This window comes from Canis lupus, chromosome 8 (genome assembly GCF_003254725.2).
Source record: "Canis lupus dingo isolate Sandy chromosome 8, ASM325472v2, whole genome shotgun sequence".
NCBI classification, from domain to species: domain Eukaryota; kingdom Metazoa; phylum Chordata; class Mammalia; order Carnivora; family Canidae; genus Canis; species Canis lupus.
This window is the reverse complement of record NC_064250.1, coordinates 12,805,664-12,824,504: the sequence shown is the minus strand read 5'-3', so window position 1 is coordinate 12,824,504 and position 18,841 is coordinate 12,805,664. Positions and strand designations below refer to the sequence as shown.

Sequence of the window (18,841 nt, the reverse complement as noted above, 5' to 3'; positions counted from 1 at the left end):
GTTGTAATTCCTGAAAAATTATCATTGTGATATAATTATTTGTTTATGAACTGTGCCCTGAGACTCCCAAGTTTGTGATTATTCATGGCACAGATAAAACTCTAAAGTCAATAATTCATCAAGGGTATAATGGTTTTGTTTGGGGGAGGTGTGTGGGGGGGTCACATGGATATTACATCCTGTTTCTGACACTTCCGCTATAAATCTGAAAATTCCTTCAGTACAAGGAAGAGCTACCTCCTTATCCTCTGCTGCTGCTGCTGCTGCTTTCTTTTTAAGTAGCTTTAATAGTTTGCATATATTTTAAAAACTGAAACTAATTTTGCTTTTCTAGAAAAATTCTTTCAACATAGGAACATTATCTGAGTCCTTCCTATTGGCATATCTCATGACTGCCATATAGGGAGAGATGAACAGAAGAATGAAAACAACTGTGCATTGTCCCCAGAGAAGCACAGGACAATCTTACACTAACCTCTTTGATTTTGATCCATAAAAAGGGACAAAGGGAGACAAAAGGAGGCCCATTCATTTTCAGAAAGTTGATGAGTTTGGCCTCATGATGCCTTCTTGAATTTTGAGTGGATGATTTTACTCAAACATATCAGGAGTCTTGGCACCGCTAACCCCATTCTGCCACCATAGAAGGGCTGATATGGTAGTTTGTCCAGTTTTTCCCATTTCCTTCTCTTGGTCATTTTTTCCCCTGCCTCAGCCCACTGGGAATCTTTGTTGTGGATGTGTTACGTGCCACAACGCTTCCGTAAATACTGCGGCCAGGGCTCACCTCTCCAGCAGGGCAGGGTGAAGTGGTCTCGGAGGGCATGTAAAGTACAATGAGAATGAGAAGTGTGTTCTCACAGGGACAGGCTCTTGCTCTCCTTCCATGCCTAATGAACTAGTGAACTGCTTTCCTCAAATTGCTTTTTACCTAGGCACGTGCCAACGTCACATGAGGGTTATATACATGTAGGAGGTCGAAGACTTACCTACCTTAACCAAGGTGAAGAAACCAAGGTGTTCTTGTTGACTAGAGGCTCAAGATGAGATAACAATTTGATGTGGCTGCTAAGAAGTGACTGCACTCTCAGTCTGTTTTAATTAAGGGCTCAGAGTCCTAGGGCACCTGGCTGGGTCAGTTGGTAGAGCATACAACTCTTGATCTCCAGGTTGTGAGTTTAAGCCCCATGTTGGGTTTAGAGATTACTTAAAAAAACAACAACAACAACAAAAAAAACCCTGCCCGCACCCCCCCTGCAAAGAGTTCAGAGTCACGAGCAAGAGATGTAATGGGACTTCTTTTCCATGTTGGCACCAGATGACACCTGGAGATCTGTGATTGGCCCAAAGTGCCATATTTTAATCAGAGCTCTTACAGGTTGAATTATGTCCTTCAAAAAGTTGAAGTCATAACCTCCGGTAACTCTGCACATGATAATGATTTCATTTTCTTCTTTCTACAGTATTGTAGATGTAATTAGTTACAATGTGATCATACTGGAGTGGAGTGGGCTCATAATCCGGTATGGCTGGTGTCCTTATTGGAAGAGGAGAGACACAGTGGGGAGCATACCATTTGAATACATAGAGACACAGAAGGGGCAGATGGCAGTATGGAAATGGAAGCAGAGATCAGAGTGATGAACCCACAAGTGAAGGAAGTGCCAAGGATTGCCAGTAGCCCACGAGAAGCTAGGAGAGAAACATGCCTACGGCTCTCTCTCAGAGCCTGCCAAAAGAAACTGACCATGCTGGCCCCCTGAATTCAGGCTTCTATCCTCCAGAACTGGGAGACAATACATTTGTTTCCAGGCACTCAGTTCGTGGTAATAAGGCAGCCCTAGGAGAGAGATACAGGGGCCTTGATGAATTCTTGTAAACCCAGACGGGAGTGTCCAGACTAGTGAAGGCATCTGCCATGGTGCCACTGGAGAAACAACTGGAAGAACAGGTGACAGCCTGGAGAGGCGTGGGCCTCTGATAGCCATCTTCACATCTTTGAAGGCCACTCAGACAGCAGAGGGCCCCATTTAACTCTGGAGGTAAGATTTCTGCTTAGCATCCTCTAGAAATTACAACTGTCGATTAGTGGGCTAGAAAGACCCTCACCACTCAAATTAAGGAGACATGATTTTTTTAAAAGATTTTATTCATTTATTCATGAGAGACACACACAGAGAGGCAGAGCCACAGGCAGAGGGAGAAACAGGCCCCCTGCAGGGAGCTGGATGTGGGACTCGATCCCAGGACCGGGATCATGACCTGAGCTGAAGGCAGATGCTCAACCATTGAGCCATCCAGGTGTCCCAGGAGATGTGATTTCTACCTGAGAGTTGCTAAGATCCTCTGGATGATGCCTCAGTTTACAGCTCATTGGTGAGGATCTGTTATTAAAGGATACCTTCTTGAGCATCTAAGATACATTTACATAGCTGTCCATGGCATATGATGTTGGAGTTTACTAAGTTAGCAACTACTTGGGCTCTTTCTTCTTCTTCCTTTCTCTATTTGATGTGCCTAATTTATTGCTGCATACAGAATAGATTGTGTTCTTGACGCATATACCCATCCTCCAGCCAACATTTATTGTGGGCCAACTCTGTGCCAGCTGTTTGGACTCCCCAGGGAGGTGGGAATGAACACACTTGTTGCTTTGTCCATTTTGCTATTCCTTTCTTGATAGAAACTCAAGCTATTCTGCAATACCACATGGACATTTCTAGTGGGATCTCTGCTTCTTGACAAGTCATGTTTCCTTCCCTTTCCTTCCCTTCCCTTCCCTTTCCTTCCCTTCCCTTCCCTTCCCTTTTCCTTCCTTTCCTTTCCTTTCCTTTCCTTTCCTTTCCTTTCCTTTCCTTTCCTTTCCTTTCCTTTCCTTTCCTTTCCTTTCCTTTCCTTTCCTTTCCTTTCCTTCTTTCCTTTCCTTTCTTCTCCTTTTTACATGTCCTCATCCATCAGTATTCTGCAGATCTTTACTGAGCAAAGACTATTTGTGAATCACTGAGCAAGGCACTAAGGGGACATGAAGGTGAGCAAGCCATGGTTAGTGCTTGTGGTCCACCCGGTCAGCCCCCCTTCTTTATCATGATTCCTTAGGAGATATAGGAAAGCAGGAGCAGCTGAGGGTGATCACTTACCTTAGCACACGAGACTTGTTTCTTTAGCCTGCTAGTTGTTGTCATTCTTTGGGAATTATGCTCAAGAACAAGGCTTGTCTTTTGTTACTACGTGGTATGAAGTATTGGCAAAGGTATTTTTCTTTCTCTCCTAAGTCTTCTACTCTTTCTACTTTTTGAACCTGGGTAATTATCTTAGCTTGAACAGACTAGCTTCCAGGCTTGACATTCGACATTATCTCTTACCTTCAATGTAATGCCCAGGCCAGGTTAGCTTCAAATTGTTTTAAACATGCTCGGTAGAAACAGGCTTTGTCGAGGGGGAGGCAAAGCTGGGTAAGAATTATGATCCACAAGGACTACATTCAGTTCCTTATGCTCATCTAGAGCATGGCTTCCCTCGCGTCCCACCTGCTGCCTTTTTTGAAAACAATTTTTTTTCTTGTTCCTTATTGCCAAATAAACAAGAATCGGTATTGGCTGGGAAAGAGAAGAGGAAGGGTACAGGGAGCTGGCGACAGAGCCTTGTTCTGTCCACGACCTGCAAACTGGAGCCTTGACACATTGACTTGCCGCCAGCCTGGCAAGGGAGAGGTCCTGTGCCTCTGGGAGCTCAGGCCTTGGCTTGGCTGCCAGCCCCGGGGGCTGGGGAGATGGCAGGGCTTCCTTGACTGTCAGTGGGTCCGGGCCCAGAGCTCGCTTGCTCTCTTTTTGGCCCTGAGATGTTTATTATTTCATTAGTGACATATTTTAGCATTGATGGGTACAAATAAAGGACAGGGAACTTGCTGATACTAAGGGAGGCTTGAGCTTGGGTAAGAAATCCAGGATTTCCACCCCTTCCACTGCCGAAGCTCCAGATGCTGTGAGGATTTCATTTCACCCATCCCTTGACCGCTGCTGCTTTTCAACTCTCCTTGCCACCACCTGCAGATCACAGGGCTGAAGCAGGGTCCAGGAATAAAGTGTTATGGCCAATCAACATTGCTGTCAGCTGACAGAGGGTCAGCCCTAGTGCCACGCTCCTCTAATTGCCACTCTGCCTTGGCAGACAGCCCCTACCCCCCGCCCCGGACAAAGCTCTGGAGGCCACCACTAAGAGCCAGCTTCGGCAGGGCCTACCAGACTGAATGGCTTGGGTAGGCTGGCTTCCGCACCCACTCTGTTCAGGATGGAGCTTCCAGCCTCATCAGGTTTTGACCTGTCAATCTTGTTGTACTATATTCTTCTGACTCTCGGGAGCAAAAGAGCAGGAAACATTTTGGAAACACATAGGGAGAACCCAATTCGGTGTTCTTAATTACCTTCTCCCTATTTCCAATTTCCAAGTATTTATTTCAAGGACCCAGAGAGGACACGGTGGAGAAACCTAGGACCCTACCACCGTGGCCACATTTCCATATCCACCAGTCTGATGCCAGCCTCCACTAATAAACAGTACCCTCAAATTGGCAAATGTTACTGAAGACTTTAACTAGGGAGTGACATTTACTATGGTTGGTGGCTTTGGGACAAAAGTGTTTGCCTTCTGCTTCAGCTCAACCCGTTCATCTCTCTTCATTTTCTGGAGAGCACAGAATTAACTTGTGACCCATCTGTATCCTTATCTGGGAGATAGCAAGCTGAAGTTTTCTTTCTTTCTTTCTTTCTTTTTTTTTTTTTTGCTAGCCAGATGACCTGCCTTCAAACGTGACAGGCTGCATGCTGCGCGCTGACCTAACCAATAACAGCACAATCGTGACTTAGTCGCTTGTCTGGAGAAAGAAAATACATATTTAGTATAAAGAGACGATATAAGCAATGGAACAGTTGGTTATACATTATAGATTGTAATAAATGAAAATATCGAGTGCATTTTCAATGATTAATGTATGAAAACTGTCATCACTTACTGTGCATTAATCAAGAAAAAATGCACACTTCCCGTAGTGGTTACCATGCAGGCCCACTGTTCAGCTTTGATAATGTGCATAATAATGCTCAGTATGACAATGAGTTGGGGTAGCTGAAAATTTAGGATGGTTGCAAGTTTGGTGTAGTATTTGGATTAGCATCTTAATCTGTGCCTTGTCAGCCTCATCATGACACAAGCTATGCATTTTTTTTTCCAAAACTAGCAAAAATATGGATGTATCTTTTTTTTTTCGAACTTTTTAAGAAAAAAAATCAATAGTAATGACCAAGGTACCTGCTTAAACAAATACTACCAGCACTCATTAGTTAGGATGGTTACATGTAAAAGAAATGATGCCAGATAGTAACAAATCCAAGAGAAGTTTATTATGAAAATGGCACCTGCGGATGAAAAAATTAAGTTACATAAAGACAACCATGTATGTGACATGTATGAGAATCTACAAAAGTATAAAAAGAACCCTGTTGTAAATGAAGTATGTACATTTCTGATTTGCAGCATTATCAATGGTCAATGAAAAAAAATGTTTCAAAATAAGCCAGGCACTCAGGAAGTTAGGTCCGGTTAGCTTCACACAAAACAAATGTACCATAGCTGTCGCTTTGTAACGTTTTAATTTTTTTTTTTATATATATATTGTAGAGTTGGTAACACTGCTAAGATTTTTACGAACAGAATATCCCTTTCCCCATTATTCAGCTACTTGGCACCAGTCTCCTCATAAAAGTTTTCATATATTTGTACAAGAAATAGTTAAAAACACAGACACAGTCTTCACAGGTAATGAAGTGTTTTTTTTTCATTTTGTAATTTTAAACACTATGGATTTAGACAGCAGCTGTGATTATCTGTTAGTTTAAATCACCAGAAATCATTTTGACACAACACAGAAACATTTATAAAAGAAAAAAAAAAAAAACAAACAGCTGTCTAGCTGTTCTTTGTAGCTGATAGGTGCATTCCTTTGATTGTTCGATAGCTAGAGTAGAGCTTCCAAAATTAATCTTTAAATATCATGACTGGCCTTCTTCACCTTCTAAACCTACTTAAATCCTTCAAGTAAGCTCACTATTAAAATTTGTGGCATTTCACTTCTTTTAGTTATTATTATTCCACAGTGATGTGGGCCCGACTCATGGCATCAAAGGTCCTAGAGGAAACCACGCAACACAGTGATATTCAAAGGACAGCCGAATTACTATATTAGCATTGCACACATAAACAAATATATATGACAATTCTATATTCCATTATCCCCTCCCCCTTTTGTTTTTAAAAAATGTGGGTTGACCTTTGAAATAATTTTCTGTCTCACTGATAATTGCTTTATATATTGCTCCATCAGCCAACCTGGAAGGAAACCAAAGAAAAGCACCCACTGCTTAGGTAGAGCACAAGGGACTCTGGGAATGTTAACAACTGAGGCTCTGTGGCATCAATTATTTAAAATATCTGAGCGTTATTCTTCAGTGCTTTGTGTTGCACTCCAGAAGAAAAAGTCATACCCAGAACTCCATTGTGGGAAAAATGGCTCCATTAACCTTGAGCTAGTTAAGAGTCTTTTTTATCTCTGAGAATGAAAAAGATTTTGGGGAAGGGTGTGGGGAGGGGGGAGCGGGGTAAGGGTGGGTGGGTGGAGGATAGATGGGAGGGAGAAGGGGAGACAAGAGAGGGAGGGAAAGGAAGGAGAGGTCGGGAGAATATACACCAGCAAAGCAACAGCAGGGATTTTAAAAAGTGGAACGAAAGATTCACAGACAGTAGAAGCAGCATAGGGTGACGTTACAGAGGAAGGCCACCACACAAAACTCACTAACCCCCAAGAATCACTGATTCACTAGGACTGCAGGAATGGGACTGGACCACTCCGGACTAGAGAGAGAGCACAGAGAAGACAAAGGACAAAACAACTACGTTAGCTTAGTATATACTGCATATAGCAACACACATTGAAACTGCAATGGGGCCGACAGCCAAGGACACGTACACATTGCACACATTACAGTTCTCACATCTGTTATTAGATGCCTTAAAAACAGCTGCCAAAGATGGAGTGGAGGAAGAATTTATACTTGACAGTCATTTGGAGTGTTTGACACTACACTGATTTCTGGCAACAAAGACAAAATAGGAGATTTTTTTTTTCTTTTTCTTTTTTTTTCTTTTTTTCCTTTTTTTTTCTTTTTTTTCTTTTTTTTTCTTTTTTTTTTCTTTTTTTTTTTTTTTTTACTTCATGTGCGGTTTTCAGTTGCGGTTATCTGTTTGAAGCTTATCAACCCACTCTTTAGTTTTAAACCGTACTGGTTTCAACCTAGAAATAAGAGAACCAAAGGGGAAAAAAAAAAATGCCATCAAATCAAATCAGTCCCCCCAAATACAACCTTCCCTTTTTTTTTTTTTAGCAAGAAATGAAAAAGAAATAAAAAAGATGTTAAATATCTTTTCCTTCGTTTACTCTGAAGTGTTACTGAAGTCGCAAAAAATTAGCCTCAGTTAGACTGAGAAAAGGAAAAAAAAAAAAAAAAGAAAAACAGCTCAACAAAAGGCAGTATGTAACTAAACTGCTCCTCAAATCAGTTTGATTGAGTTTTCCAAAGGCCCCTTTAAAAAGGGCTTTACTGACCCATTAAATTTAATGTGAGGCTATGTTTGTTAGTTGGGAGGTAAAAAATTTTAAGTCCTGCAGCAAACGTTAATGAGGGCTTTGTCTTAACTAACCAAGGAGACTGCAGCAGCGGACTCCAGACCAGGACAGAACACATTTTTTTTTTTTTTTTTTCCAAAACCCAGCCCAGGAGCTGCATTTTGTATGAAGACATTACAGATTAATAAATGATAGCACCATGGTTTTAGAAATTAAGTTAATGTTTCAGTAATTAACATTTAGTCCAACTTTTTTTTTTTTTTTTAAACATTCTAGTCACAGGCCAGAAATTAAGTTTAAGAACCCAAATTATTTTTTATGTGCAAGTAAGAAAATCTTAAAATCTTAACCATAAAAAGAGAATTAAATTCTGCATAAAATTCTAAAATACTATCCCCCTATTTTAAAAGGAATTAGGAACCAGAACCAAAACCAAAACAACGAAACAGAACAGAACCGAACAACACCCCATTTCATTTGACTTCGTCAAACAGGGCACATTGTTTATGCTTGTCTCTTTCAATCTTGATCACATCAAGATCTTGGTGAAGAACCCGATGGTTGTCACTTGAGAAATCTCTTGACCACAAGACTGAGTATTCTATGGCAGAGGCATATACACATTAAAGACATCTTAATAAAGATGCAAAGGAAAGCAAAACAACCCAACACACATCTTAGAAGAAGACAAAACGGCAGGCAACGGGTCATCGGACTCTCCGAAGGCAGAAAATAAACAATATCTTTACGGGAAAGAAGGAGTCAAGGTAAAGAAAGGGGGTGCAAGGGGGCCGCGGTGTGGAGAGCGGACGCCGACCTGCTCGAATTCAAAGTGCTAGAATCAAAAGGTCTAAACGAAAACGCCGACGATGCCTCGGGGGGGCCCGCGGGGGCGCCTCAGTCCTCCTTGCGCTCCAGAGTCTGTGCCGCGTGGATGCCGTTGCTGTAGACGGGGAAGGGCAGCGTGGAGAAGAGTCCCTCGGCCGTGGTGAACACGTTGCCGGCGGGCATCTGCGTCAGGCTGGCGGCGCTCACGGCGCCCCCGAACGGTCCCGACATGTTGAGCCGGTGCACGTGGTGGTAGAGCATCTCCATGGGCGTCTTGGGGTCGAGGCCGAAGCCGGGGCTGTTAACGTCCACGAAGTTAACAGCGTGCGCGTTGGGCAGCAGGTTGCCCTGCATGGCCAGGGTCACCTCTGCGGGCGCGTAGCGGATGGTGCCGGTGGTGTAGACCCTCTGCGCCGCCGTGCTGGTGGCGGCCAGGGTCCCCGTCACCCTGTGCACCAGCGGGAGCACGACGTTGCCCGCCTGCAACCTCTGCAGCGCCTCCAGGTCCCCAGTGTACAGCAAGGAGTTGGCCGCGCCGGGGCCGCCGCCCGCGCCCGCGCCCGCGCCCCCGCCGCCCGCGCCCCCGCCGCCGCCGCCGCCCCCGCCGCCCGCGCCCCCCGCGCCCCCGCCCCCCCCGGGGTGCTTGTCCCGCGGGGACGCCGAGAGCGGGGGCGACAGCGGGTCGGAGGCGACGGGGGCCAGGGCCGCGGGGGCCGCGGCGCCGAACTGAGTCTTGCGGGCGGCGGCGCCGTCGGCGCCCGGCGGGGTGAGGACCGAGTCGGGGATGGCCACGTGCAGCCCCCCGCCGCCCCCGCCGCCCTGCGGCGACGGGAAGTGCTCGGCGCTGGGGGGCTTGGTCATGCTGTAGGGGGACTCGTTCCTGGAGATCTCGCGGTTGGGCGGGTAGTTCCAGATGCTGCTGTCGTTGTCGAAGTTGATGGGTTCCGCGATCTCCGTCTTGATCTTGAGCACCGAGGCACTGTGGGGGGAGGACAGCAGCCGCGGGGGCTCCACGAGGCCCGCGTCCAGGCCGCCGGGGCTCGACGCGCTGGACAGGCGCCGCCTGCTGGCGCTGCCGCCCTTCTGCCGTTTCCGCCTCTTCTTGCGCTTCTGGTGCTTGCTGGAGGCCTGCGCGCCCGCCTCGCCCGCGCTGTCCGAGTCCTTGGCGCTGTCGGACGTGAGCGACTCGCAGTTCTGCAGCCGCAGGTCCGACTCGCTCTCCACGTAGCGCTCCACCTTGATGTGCATGGGCCCCAGCGCGCCGAAGCCGTCCTCGGCCGCCTTGGGGTTCTCGAAGTCCGAGTGCTCGAAGCTGTCGTCGCTGTCGCGGCTGTCGGGGTTGCTGGAGCTGGGCCCGTCGTCGTTGCAGTGCATGTCGTTGTCGCACGCGTTGCCCGACTTCTTCCGGTCGGGTTCCGGGTCTTCGCTGTTCTCCGACTGGTTACCCTTCTCGTCGGACTTGGAGTTCTCGTTGTCCTCTGCGTGGGGCCAGCGGGCGGGGGAGGGGGCGGGGGCGGGGGGGGCAGGGGGGGCAGGGGGCGGGGGGAGGGGAGACAAAAGACACCTGGTTAGCAGGGCAGGACGCACGGCGCACCTGCTGGGGGGGGGGCGGAGTGTGGGCCCACCTGGGCCGCTCCCCCACCTTCGCTACCGAGAGCCCGGGCTTTCTCCGTCTGGAAGGCTTCGACTAGCCAGCGGGCCCTTTACTCAGAGTGTGGGCGCGTCACACATGCACAGTCCCAGCTTTCACCCAAGCCTGCTAAATCAGATTCTGTATTTCAGCAAGATCCCCGGGCGATCGTTTGGCACGCTAACCTTTGAGAAGTCCTGCAAAAAAAAAAAAAAAAAAAAAAAAAAAAAAAAAAAAAAATACTCGGGGCATCAGAGCCGATGATGATCTGGAATGAGAGGTTAGCGACACAGAAGCATGGTGGTGTGCAAGGTGACTTTCTACAGACGTCTGCACTTTCCGTTGGTGGATATTTGTTCATGATTGAAAACCACACTCCTTATTCCTGTTTTTCTCTGTAGCACTTGGCCGTGCAGGGAATCAGGTGGTGCTTATTCTCATTCGCCTTGATCTCTTCCCCCGACTACAGTATAGGCTCCACCGGGTGGGTGGTGGGATTGTTGTCTTTTTTGTTCCCTGCTATGTTGGTAGGTAAATAAGGCGCAGAGCGTGTCTATTCTGGAACTTCTGCCCTAGTAAAGAACTGGCAGATGAATTCAGCTTAGGATAGGAAAACAGTCAGGATCCTCTGCGCTTTTCACCTCCTTCCGCTTCCCCGAAGCTTTGTCTAGAGTAGAGGGATATGGGCGTACAAGCCTGGAGAGCAGGTGCCCCTAAGGATGGAAGGGTGGTGGTGGTGGGGGACCCCTAGCCGCCTGGCACATTAGAGGGAGATAGATTCTCCCGGTAACACAACTCAGGAGATTTAGGGATGATGCTGATTTTGTGGCTCTGCTGTGACGCTTCTGGAAGGCGGGCTGTCCTGCAACCTTAGACAAATCACGGAACTACTTCATTTCTGTGGAAGACGTTGGGTCAGAAGAGGCTTAGGATTCTTTGCAGCTGTAAAACTCTGTGAGTTCTGTGCTCCCTGGCCCTAAGCGTGTCTGTGGAATGGGGGCTGGGGATTGGAGGAAAAGTAGATTTTTAACTTAACTTTCCCGAGCCCCAAAGAACTACCAGAAAGTCTGCTTTCCAAAGAACCCCTTACCTATGCCCTTAAGGATCCTGCTTTGGAGGCTCAGCCCCAACTCGGGAAAGATGTGAATATCTGGGGCTCAAAGGTACAGACTGTCTTAGAGATAGTGAAATAAACTGGCTACTGCTTCTGGTAAAGAGGCCAAAGCTGGCTGTGAAGTCAGGGCAGGACTCCTGTGTGGCCGTGGAGGGCGGACACTGAGTGACTGCTAAGCCAAGCAGGCGGTCTGTAGACTCGTATATGTACCGGCATGTTGGGGCTGTATTATAGAATAACGTGTTTTTGTGTATAAATACATCCCTTACCATACGTATGTATGTGTGTAGAGATGCCACGTACGTATGTGTGTGCACAGATGTATGTGGTGACACATAAACATACACACGGACGTACAGAGAGAGAGCGACCCAGGTACCGATTTGATGCGACCTGTGTGTCTGCATCCGATGTCCTGGTTCTCCGCCCGGCTCCGATGGTGGCCCTGGGGCCGCCGCCCACCCCCGTGTTTGCGCAGGCCAGCCCTGAGCGTAGAACATGGAGAAGGAGGAATACCTGTAATACCTGAGGTATCTTTAGAGTCTGATTCAGAGTCGGATGTCTCCGAAGATTCCGAAGTTTTCTCCGGCAGGTGGGGGAGCTGTGCGATATCCATGGGTGTGTCCTTGTACTCGGGGTTACTGCGGGCGAGGGAGGCATTTATCAGGAGGGCGGACACCCCTTCTCCACGGTTTGCTTTTGACCATCTCCCCCCCCCCCCCCGCCCCCCACCTCCTGGCCCCAGACTTCTGGAGCTTAGAGAGTTTAAAAGACTACGCGAGAAGCCATTTCTTAGGTCCTTATGGGACTTCTCCTGAGGCTGGGATTTCCTGTGCTGGGGTGCAAGCTGCACCCTGCCACGAGGGCTGAATACCCAAATGCCACAGGAAAGCCACTAAAACTGCTTTTAAATAATCAGGTGGGGCCGGGGACCCGGGCATTGCGCTGCTTGACATTCCTCCCAGTCTAACACATGCGGGGATGGGGCGGGGGGAGAAGTACTCTCAGCTATTCCTTCCCATACCTCCTGGTGTGCCCTATCTCCTCTTGGGCTCCTAATGAGTCCATTGCCTCGGTACCCTTGTCTTGGTTCCTTGATGGAGCTTCTCAGCTGCTCAGATGGCTCCAGAGCCACTGAGTGAGGGTGGGGGCGGTGTGCCGAGCCCTTGGCGCCTAATGATCTGACAGATGCACAGGTGCACCTTGGGATGCATGGATTATGGCTACTGAACTGTCAACACACCCATTACAATCACATTTTCAGCCGTTCATGTGGTGTACACCTGTGGCTTGTTAAGCTGGAACTCTGATTGCAGTGGGGAGAGTCCCAGTGTGAAAGAGGCCCTAACAGAATGGATCTAACCCCATCTGCACAAATGTGCTTAATTTTTGTTCTATTTTTAATTCAGAAACAGGCCTCTTCTGGAAAAAGAGTGTGTGTTTGGTCAGTTTGAGCGAGCTATCTTCTAGAAATGCCACCTTCAAGGCCAGCCCAATGTACTAGCAAATGTGGGCTACTGTAATCTCGAGACACAAAGAAAGCCTTCTTGCCTCAAAGTGGAAAATGCCTCTTCTACCCTCCAGGATGGCTAGCCAACCAGATGATGATTACCGATTCATCTGCTAATCTCTAGTGAAATCCCTATATTTGAGAGTCACTGTTTCAGTAACCGCTCTAAAGCGGCCAGTGTCGCGGGGAGGGTTAATTCACCACGATGGATTATCAGGCATTTACTCCTTAGTGTGAATTAGCTTCAGGGGCAGAGCTTTCCCTAGATAATGAGATGAGACTAATGGTGGGAAGGTGGCCTTAGACTCTCAGTCTCTGAACACTCTGGAGTCCCTAATTCTACCAACACGTGAGAGAAGAGGAGAAGAGCAGTCATTTCAGAATGGGGAACGAGAGGCCTGAATGACCCAGAAGTGAGGGTTTTGAGAAAATGAAAATATTGCTCAGGGAAGAACAAAGGAAAGGAAATGTGGGAAAGAAACTTCAGTAAGTTACTCTTTTGCTAATATTCAATAGTTGCTCTTTTGCCAAGGCCACATCTTTTTCTTTTAGATCTTGAGCCTCTAGAAGTGATGCCAGTGAAATGGCAGACGTGGTGGTTTTCCTCTGCTAATGCCCATCTGCGTTAGTCTCCTCTGGTCCAGATGGGGGTTCACAAGTCACTTGTCACCCAGCTTGTAGACTTCTCCCCCTGAACTCAGGGTGAGTCTTTGGGTCAGCTGACACAGGTCTACCGTGTCTGAGATTGAGACTCTTGAGCCTGATAACTTGTCTTTGGTACCCAGACTACTTCAGTCCTCTCCCTATGGAATTAGATGGACTAGAATCACCAAACACTTAGGAGCTTGTACATTTGATCCCAGGCCAGGTCAGTGGTGTTGATCCAAAATTTCATGGACTGACCTCTCCTTAACCCTTCTCATTCCTTCCACTTGGGGGCAGAGTCGGGAGTCCTGAGAGGGATGAAGCAGTAAGAAAGATCCAGACAGCAAGAAATCATCTCCCTGAATGGGAGTGGCCAAGTGTACAGACGACTTCAGTGTACTGTGTTCCATCAGCATGGGGGACAGATTATCTTCCAGTCTGTGGCGTTCCTGTTGCTAATGCCTGATTTCTAATAATAATAATGGGTCTCCTTGGCGCGACGACATTTTTGACTAGCAAAAGAATGTTCATGCCACAATACCTTATTCTGATTTCTCTTTGGCATGTGAGTTTTTATAACCTGCATTACACATAGCCACTGTTTCATAAACCTCTTTGTAAAAGGATTCCTTGGCATCAGAACTCATCTTGAGCATATCACGAACACAGGAGAAAGTTCACATGAAAATCAGGCCTCGGAGAAAGCCACATTAAATACACATACTTGGACCTTTGGAGAGAATTACTGTAGCGTCGAAGAGGTCAGAAAAGGAAAAAGAAAGTAGATAAATGAAGACTCTTTTAAGTGGTGCACATTAAGGCCCTCTCTAGAGCAATAATCATTAGTGTCTGATTGATATGCTATTGGTAGCAAGCACATTCATGCCTTCAAGTCATCACCAATGTACGTGAACACACTCTGAAGGGTCAGTGTGCTGATGAGCCATGGTTGTCAGCATCTCGGCTCCATTTGGCTGTCTCCGAGAAAAATGGGATTCAGGTACTCCCTGTCTAGATTATCAGCCAAAGGGCACCAACTTCCATTCATAAGACCTACTGGAAGCGTTCCTATTCAGACCACGTGTTGGGTTCTGCTTGGTGGCTTTAGGCCAAGAGAAGCCAAAAACTGGAATGACAGTGACGGGAGGCAGCCAGGCTGCGAGCATTCTCATAGTTTCATGACGGAAACGGTGGGAGACCTCCAGGAAATTTTGCCCCCAAAAGCAGCCCAACCAAGGTCTTGGTTTTCTTTTTGCTTGGTTGACTCCAAAGGCAAAATGCTTTGGATGAGGAAGGAGAGAGATGAGGAAGGAGAGAGAAGAGGGGTCGCAGACTAGAGTTTAGGAAGCTTGTTGAGCCTGGCCTCATTTATGGATGTAAATTGGTGGGCACATTAAAATAGCAGTAAAACTAGACCAAAGTTCCATGGCACGAGGCAAAAGAAGATTGCTTTCATTTATATACCGATATTGCCTTGATTCCGGCAAAGCAGCCCACTTGGCTTACCAAAACTTGAATGCCTAGGGAATCAAATGCTGTGTAATATGCTTAAGGTTTCAAAGGGATGGGATACAGGAGGGATATAATGGACCCTGCCACTTTTTCCCCATGCCCTTTTGCTTAATTTTCTCAAGGATTGGAATGCACGAGTGTAGGTTTATGGGGTGGGGAGAAGGAGGTGCCTCTTGAATGCTTCATCTGTCGGCAAAAGTCTGTCACTTTTTTTCTTTCTTTCTAGCCTGACCATTTGTGGGGGAAGCCAAAGCAACCTCTGCAGAGCTGCCCAAATGTTGACAGACCAAGAGTTACTAAAAATGTTGTGAGTCTGCCCTGGAAGTCCCCTCCAACATTGCTCTGATCTTTCCATATTTCTTTGCATCTTGTGGAAGGAAAAGCAGAATTTCCACATATTTCCACACCAGATACCGCCAAAAGATAATAAGACATGTCAGCTATTAACCGTGGGCTGCATATTTTATAACTGACACAGAAATGAAAAAGAATTAGAAAATATACCTAAGAAGATAATTCACCCAGATGATATTCTTCTCATTTGCGTTCTTGGCATTAATAGCTATGGTGGCACTAGACTGTATCCAAATATATCCTCCATTCTTCTGCATCCAACGATAGTACTTCGTCACACACTGGCCCTTATTCAGCACTGGGGGAAAAAAGAACAAAACAGAAGGCATTGTGTATTAAGATGGGGACCAAATGATTTTCATCTCGGTAGAACGGCAAGCTTTGAAAGGGGGGGGTCCCACACCACACTAAGCCAGGGGTGCCCTTCTGTATGCTTAATGTAGAATGCCATTAGTAGGACAAATAAAATCAACAATTCAGTGGAGCGAGGGTTACTAGCATTTGTAGCAGGACTTTATTCCGTTTTGGGCAGCCATGGTGTGAAAGGAAGAATAAAAGGACTACAAATCTTGTTGGCTCACAGAATACCTAATGTGGTGTGGATATTGTCAATGGGTTTGACGTCAGACGCTAACAAAGGAAAATCTGTATGTGATTTATTCATAGCTGCGAGGTAGATCTCTTTGAGATCCCAGATATTTGAATGGTTCCGAAGATGCTTTACCCTGTCTTTGATCATTTCACCTGAGTGCAAGCAGCATCAACCAGTGTCCTCCTACATCTGTTCCTTTTGATCTTGTCTAACAGAATTTATAGTCCGCGTATGAACAAAATTTACATTGGTCAATCCGGGGAAATTCTGGTGAGACTTTACTGACTGTTGGAACAAAATAAATCCCCCGACCAAGTCAGGGAGAAACCCTGGCCTAAGGGAGGCACGGAATTGACTTGGCTAGAGCCAAACAGAGTGACAGCTCCACACACGCTCTGAAATATGGCCCCAGATGAAGGAACAAGTAAAAACAATCAGTAATGTGAAACGGTGCCATTAAATACCCACTGAAGGAGAGCTTTAAAATGCAGATGTTAAAAATGATACTTTAACCAAAATCTTGCCAAGTTGAAATTGATTTGATTTGTATCTGGGTACTCCTGAGCTAGTAAAAGGGGAAAGTGCAGTAAATCATCCCCTGAAATAAAGTGCTATGGAAAGGAATGGTTTAAAAGGATGCCGGAAATGTGAAAAACCTGCGGTTATTACTTGGCTGGGGATCGCAGGGACTCCACACCCCCGAAAGCGCGCCGGCTGGTTGGCCACTAGAGGGCAGTGTGCACTCGTCCACGTTGCCCACTTTTTGGCATGTCCTTGTCTCCGTCTGCTAAAATGAAAAACCTCTAACTGCTGTAATAAATTTGGCTAAATTAGCTGCTAAATGGTTATCTCAAGTAATATGTATTTGCATTAATCATCTTGCTCTAAACCAGAACAAGCCAGAGTCCTAAAGACGTAGTAAATTCATATTGTCCATTTAATTACGGCTAATAAGTGCTTCATATACAATAGTTTCATGAAGTACATTTTGATTTTTTTTTTTGTGGGGGGGGGTTGGATGGGTAAAAGGAAGTCACTTTGGAGAAGAGCCGCATTTTGAGGCCGTTGAAGCTCATCCCGTCGTGTCTGAGCTGCTCTTCCCGGCTCTAAAAGTGATCACAAATCTCCCTCCACGTCCTCTGTCCGTAAACACAGAAGCACCGATGCTTTCCTCCTATTCTTCCTTTTCCTCACAATGCACCAAAAGGATGCTTGTAAAATTTAATAATTATGTCTTCACAGTTGCTCGAGAAAGATTCGTTCGCTTTGATGAGCGCTTCAAATAGGGGCAAGCTCTACTCTACTCTGAGGCCATTCAACAGTTTAGGGTATTTGTAAGGCCCGGAACTGTCATCTTCTCTCGGTGGCGGTGGCGGTGGCGAGGCTCCACAGGTAGCATTGTGCTCTCCTTTTGTCGGCGATTGTAAGTTGTGCCATTCTGCATGCATGGGTTCCCGGGCTACAAAACTGCGTGGTGAGGCTGAAAGCAGTAAAATACTCACTCTGCCATACAGCTCTTCTGTCAAACCGTTGTTGCATGCAACAAGATGTGCTTTTATTCAAATCCTCTCAACCTGGTTAACTATTAATAGAGGAATGACGGGTCATGAAGTTCTGCCCACTATCTTCACACAGAGAAACTTCCAGCACCCCAGTCAGCGGTTGGTGTCTAATCCCATCTGCTGTGTATCTGGAGTAAGGAATAATTTCAGATGGATCTGGTACTTTTTAACAAGGGCAAGGAGACCCAGAGACCCCTTTTCAAAATCCCACATGAAGAAAACACTGAGATAGTAGTTGACATCGGCCCAGGCCGGCTGGGGATTCCGGACCGGACTTTGACCAGACGTAGGTAGGCGAAGTGAAAACGTTATCTCCAGGGGGGAGTGCACAGAAAGGGGCAAAGTGAGACAGGAATTCCAAAGTTAAATTAGAATTTGTAGAATCAATGTAAAGATCCCCCCACCCCCATTCCTTATAATACTTTCTCTTACTTCTAAACAAAGAGAGAAACAAAATCTCAATTCTGAACTGTACAGCCAGCAAAACATCTCCCTCCCCAGTGAGCTCCGCCTACGTGCAGTGAAAGGGGCTGAAAGACTCAGAATGTGGCCTTGTCTTCTGGAGCTAAGGCTACAGGACTCTGTTTCCCAAGAAGAAATACAAATTTAGCATGGCCAGGAGTGCAGCCTTCCTCATCCCCCGGCCAAAGGCCATCTAGCAAAGAGAGCAGACCTACTTGGGAGAGGCAGGCTTGGCAGGTGGTCACATGAGGAAGTATTGTGGAAGGACCCCCAAGGAACGGACCCCCCCTCCCAGACTCCTTGGGGGGTCAGGCAGCTACTTGAATGCCTTAGCTTGCTGTGGTCAATGCCACAAACAGATCTGGGAGCCCATTGTGGTCAGTTGGAGAAAACAAGTTTCACCTACTCCATTCATTTGCCCCGGGCCAGACTGAAAGTGGTTCGGAAGAGGTAAAGACACCTTCCGGCCTGGACCTGGATCATGGCAATTCCCTGAGGACTTCCTGAAGGAGACCTCCATGCGTCAGTGGCAAGCCAGACAGGGAGAGAGAAGGCACTGAGTTAGCTCCTACTACAGCGGGAAATGGTCACTCAAATACTGCCCTGGTTGTATTGGTTTTCTGGGAGGTCCCATAAAAAAGGAGTCACAATAGAATTTTGCTTCTTTTAGAATGAACAGGAATAATTTTTGCTTGGGGCTCCAGAATATACATTTATGACTTGGGGATGAAGCTTCTTTCTTTAAAAAAAAAAAAAAAAATCATACTGGCAAATCAGTTGGATCATTCCAGCTGCGCCAGAGGCAGGATCTGACAGCTTTTCCTGAGCTCATGTGGTCCTAATCAGCTCAAGAAGAAAAGCCACCTTGGTGCCAGTTTGAAAGAGATTTTTAGTTTGTAATAAATTAGACAACTTGAAAAAACACAAGAACTTTTTCAATTCTCTTTAATCCAGTGG

At 46.6% G+C, this 18,841-nt stretch overlaps 1 protein-coding gene across 6 annotated transcripts in view; it reads right to left on the bottom strand.

Annotated features, from left to right (window-relative positions):
• Positions 1-5,371: 5,371 nt before the first annotated feature.
• The window catches only part of NPAS3 (neuronal PAS domain protein 3), an 853,690-nt gene continuing 840,220 nt past the window's right edge, over positions 5,372-18,841 (bottom strand). For 5 of the 6 annotated variants that reach the window (XM_049113038.1, XM_049113041.1, XM_035719983.2 and 2 more), the window contains 3 exons: positions 15,419-15,566; positions 11,764-11,888; positions 5,372-9,981 (listed from right to left, as the gene is read on the bottom strand). In XM_049113038.1, coding sequence (XP_048968995.1) covers positions 8,573-9,981; positions 11,764-11,888; positions 15,419-15,566 — 1,682 coding nt within the window. In that variant the 3' untranslated portion in view covers positions 5,372-8,572. The remainder of the gene's footprint in view (positions 9,982-11,763; positions 11,889-15,418; positions 15,567-18,841) is intronic. The other variant, XM_025444087.3, reaches the window with a different exon arrangement.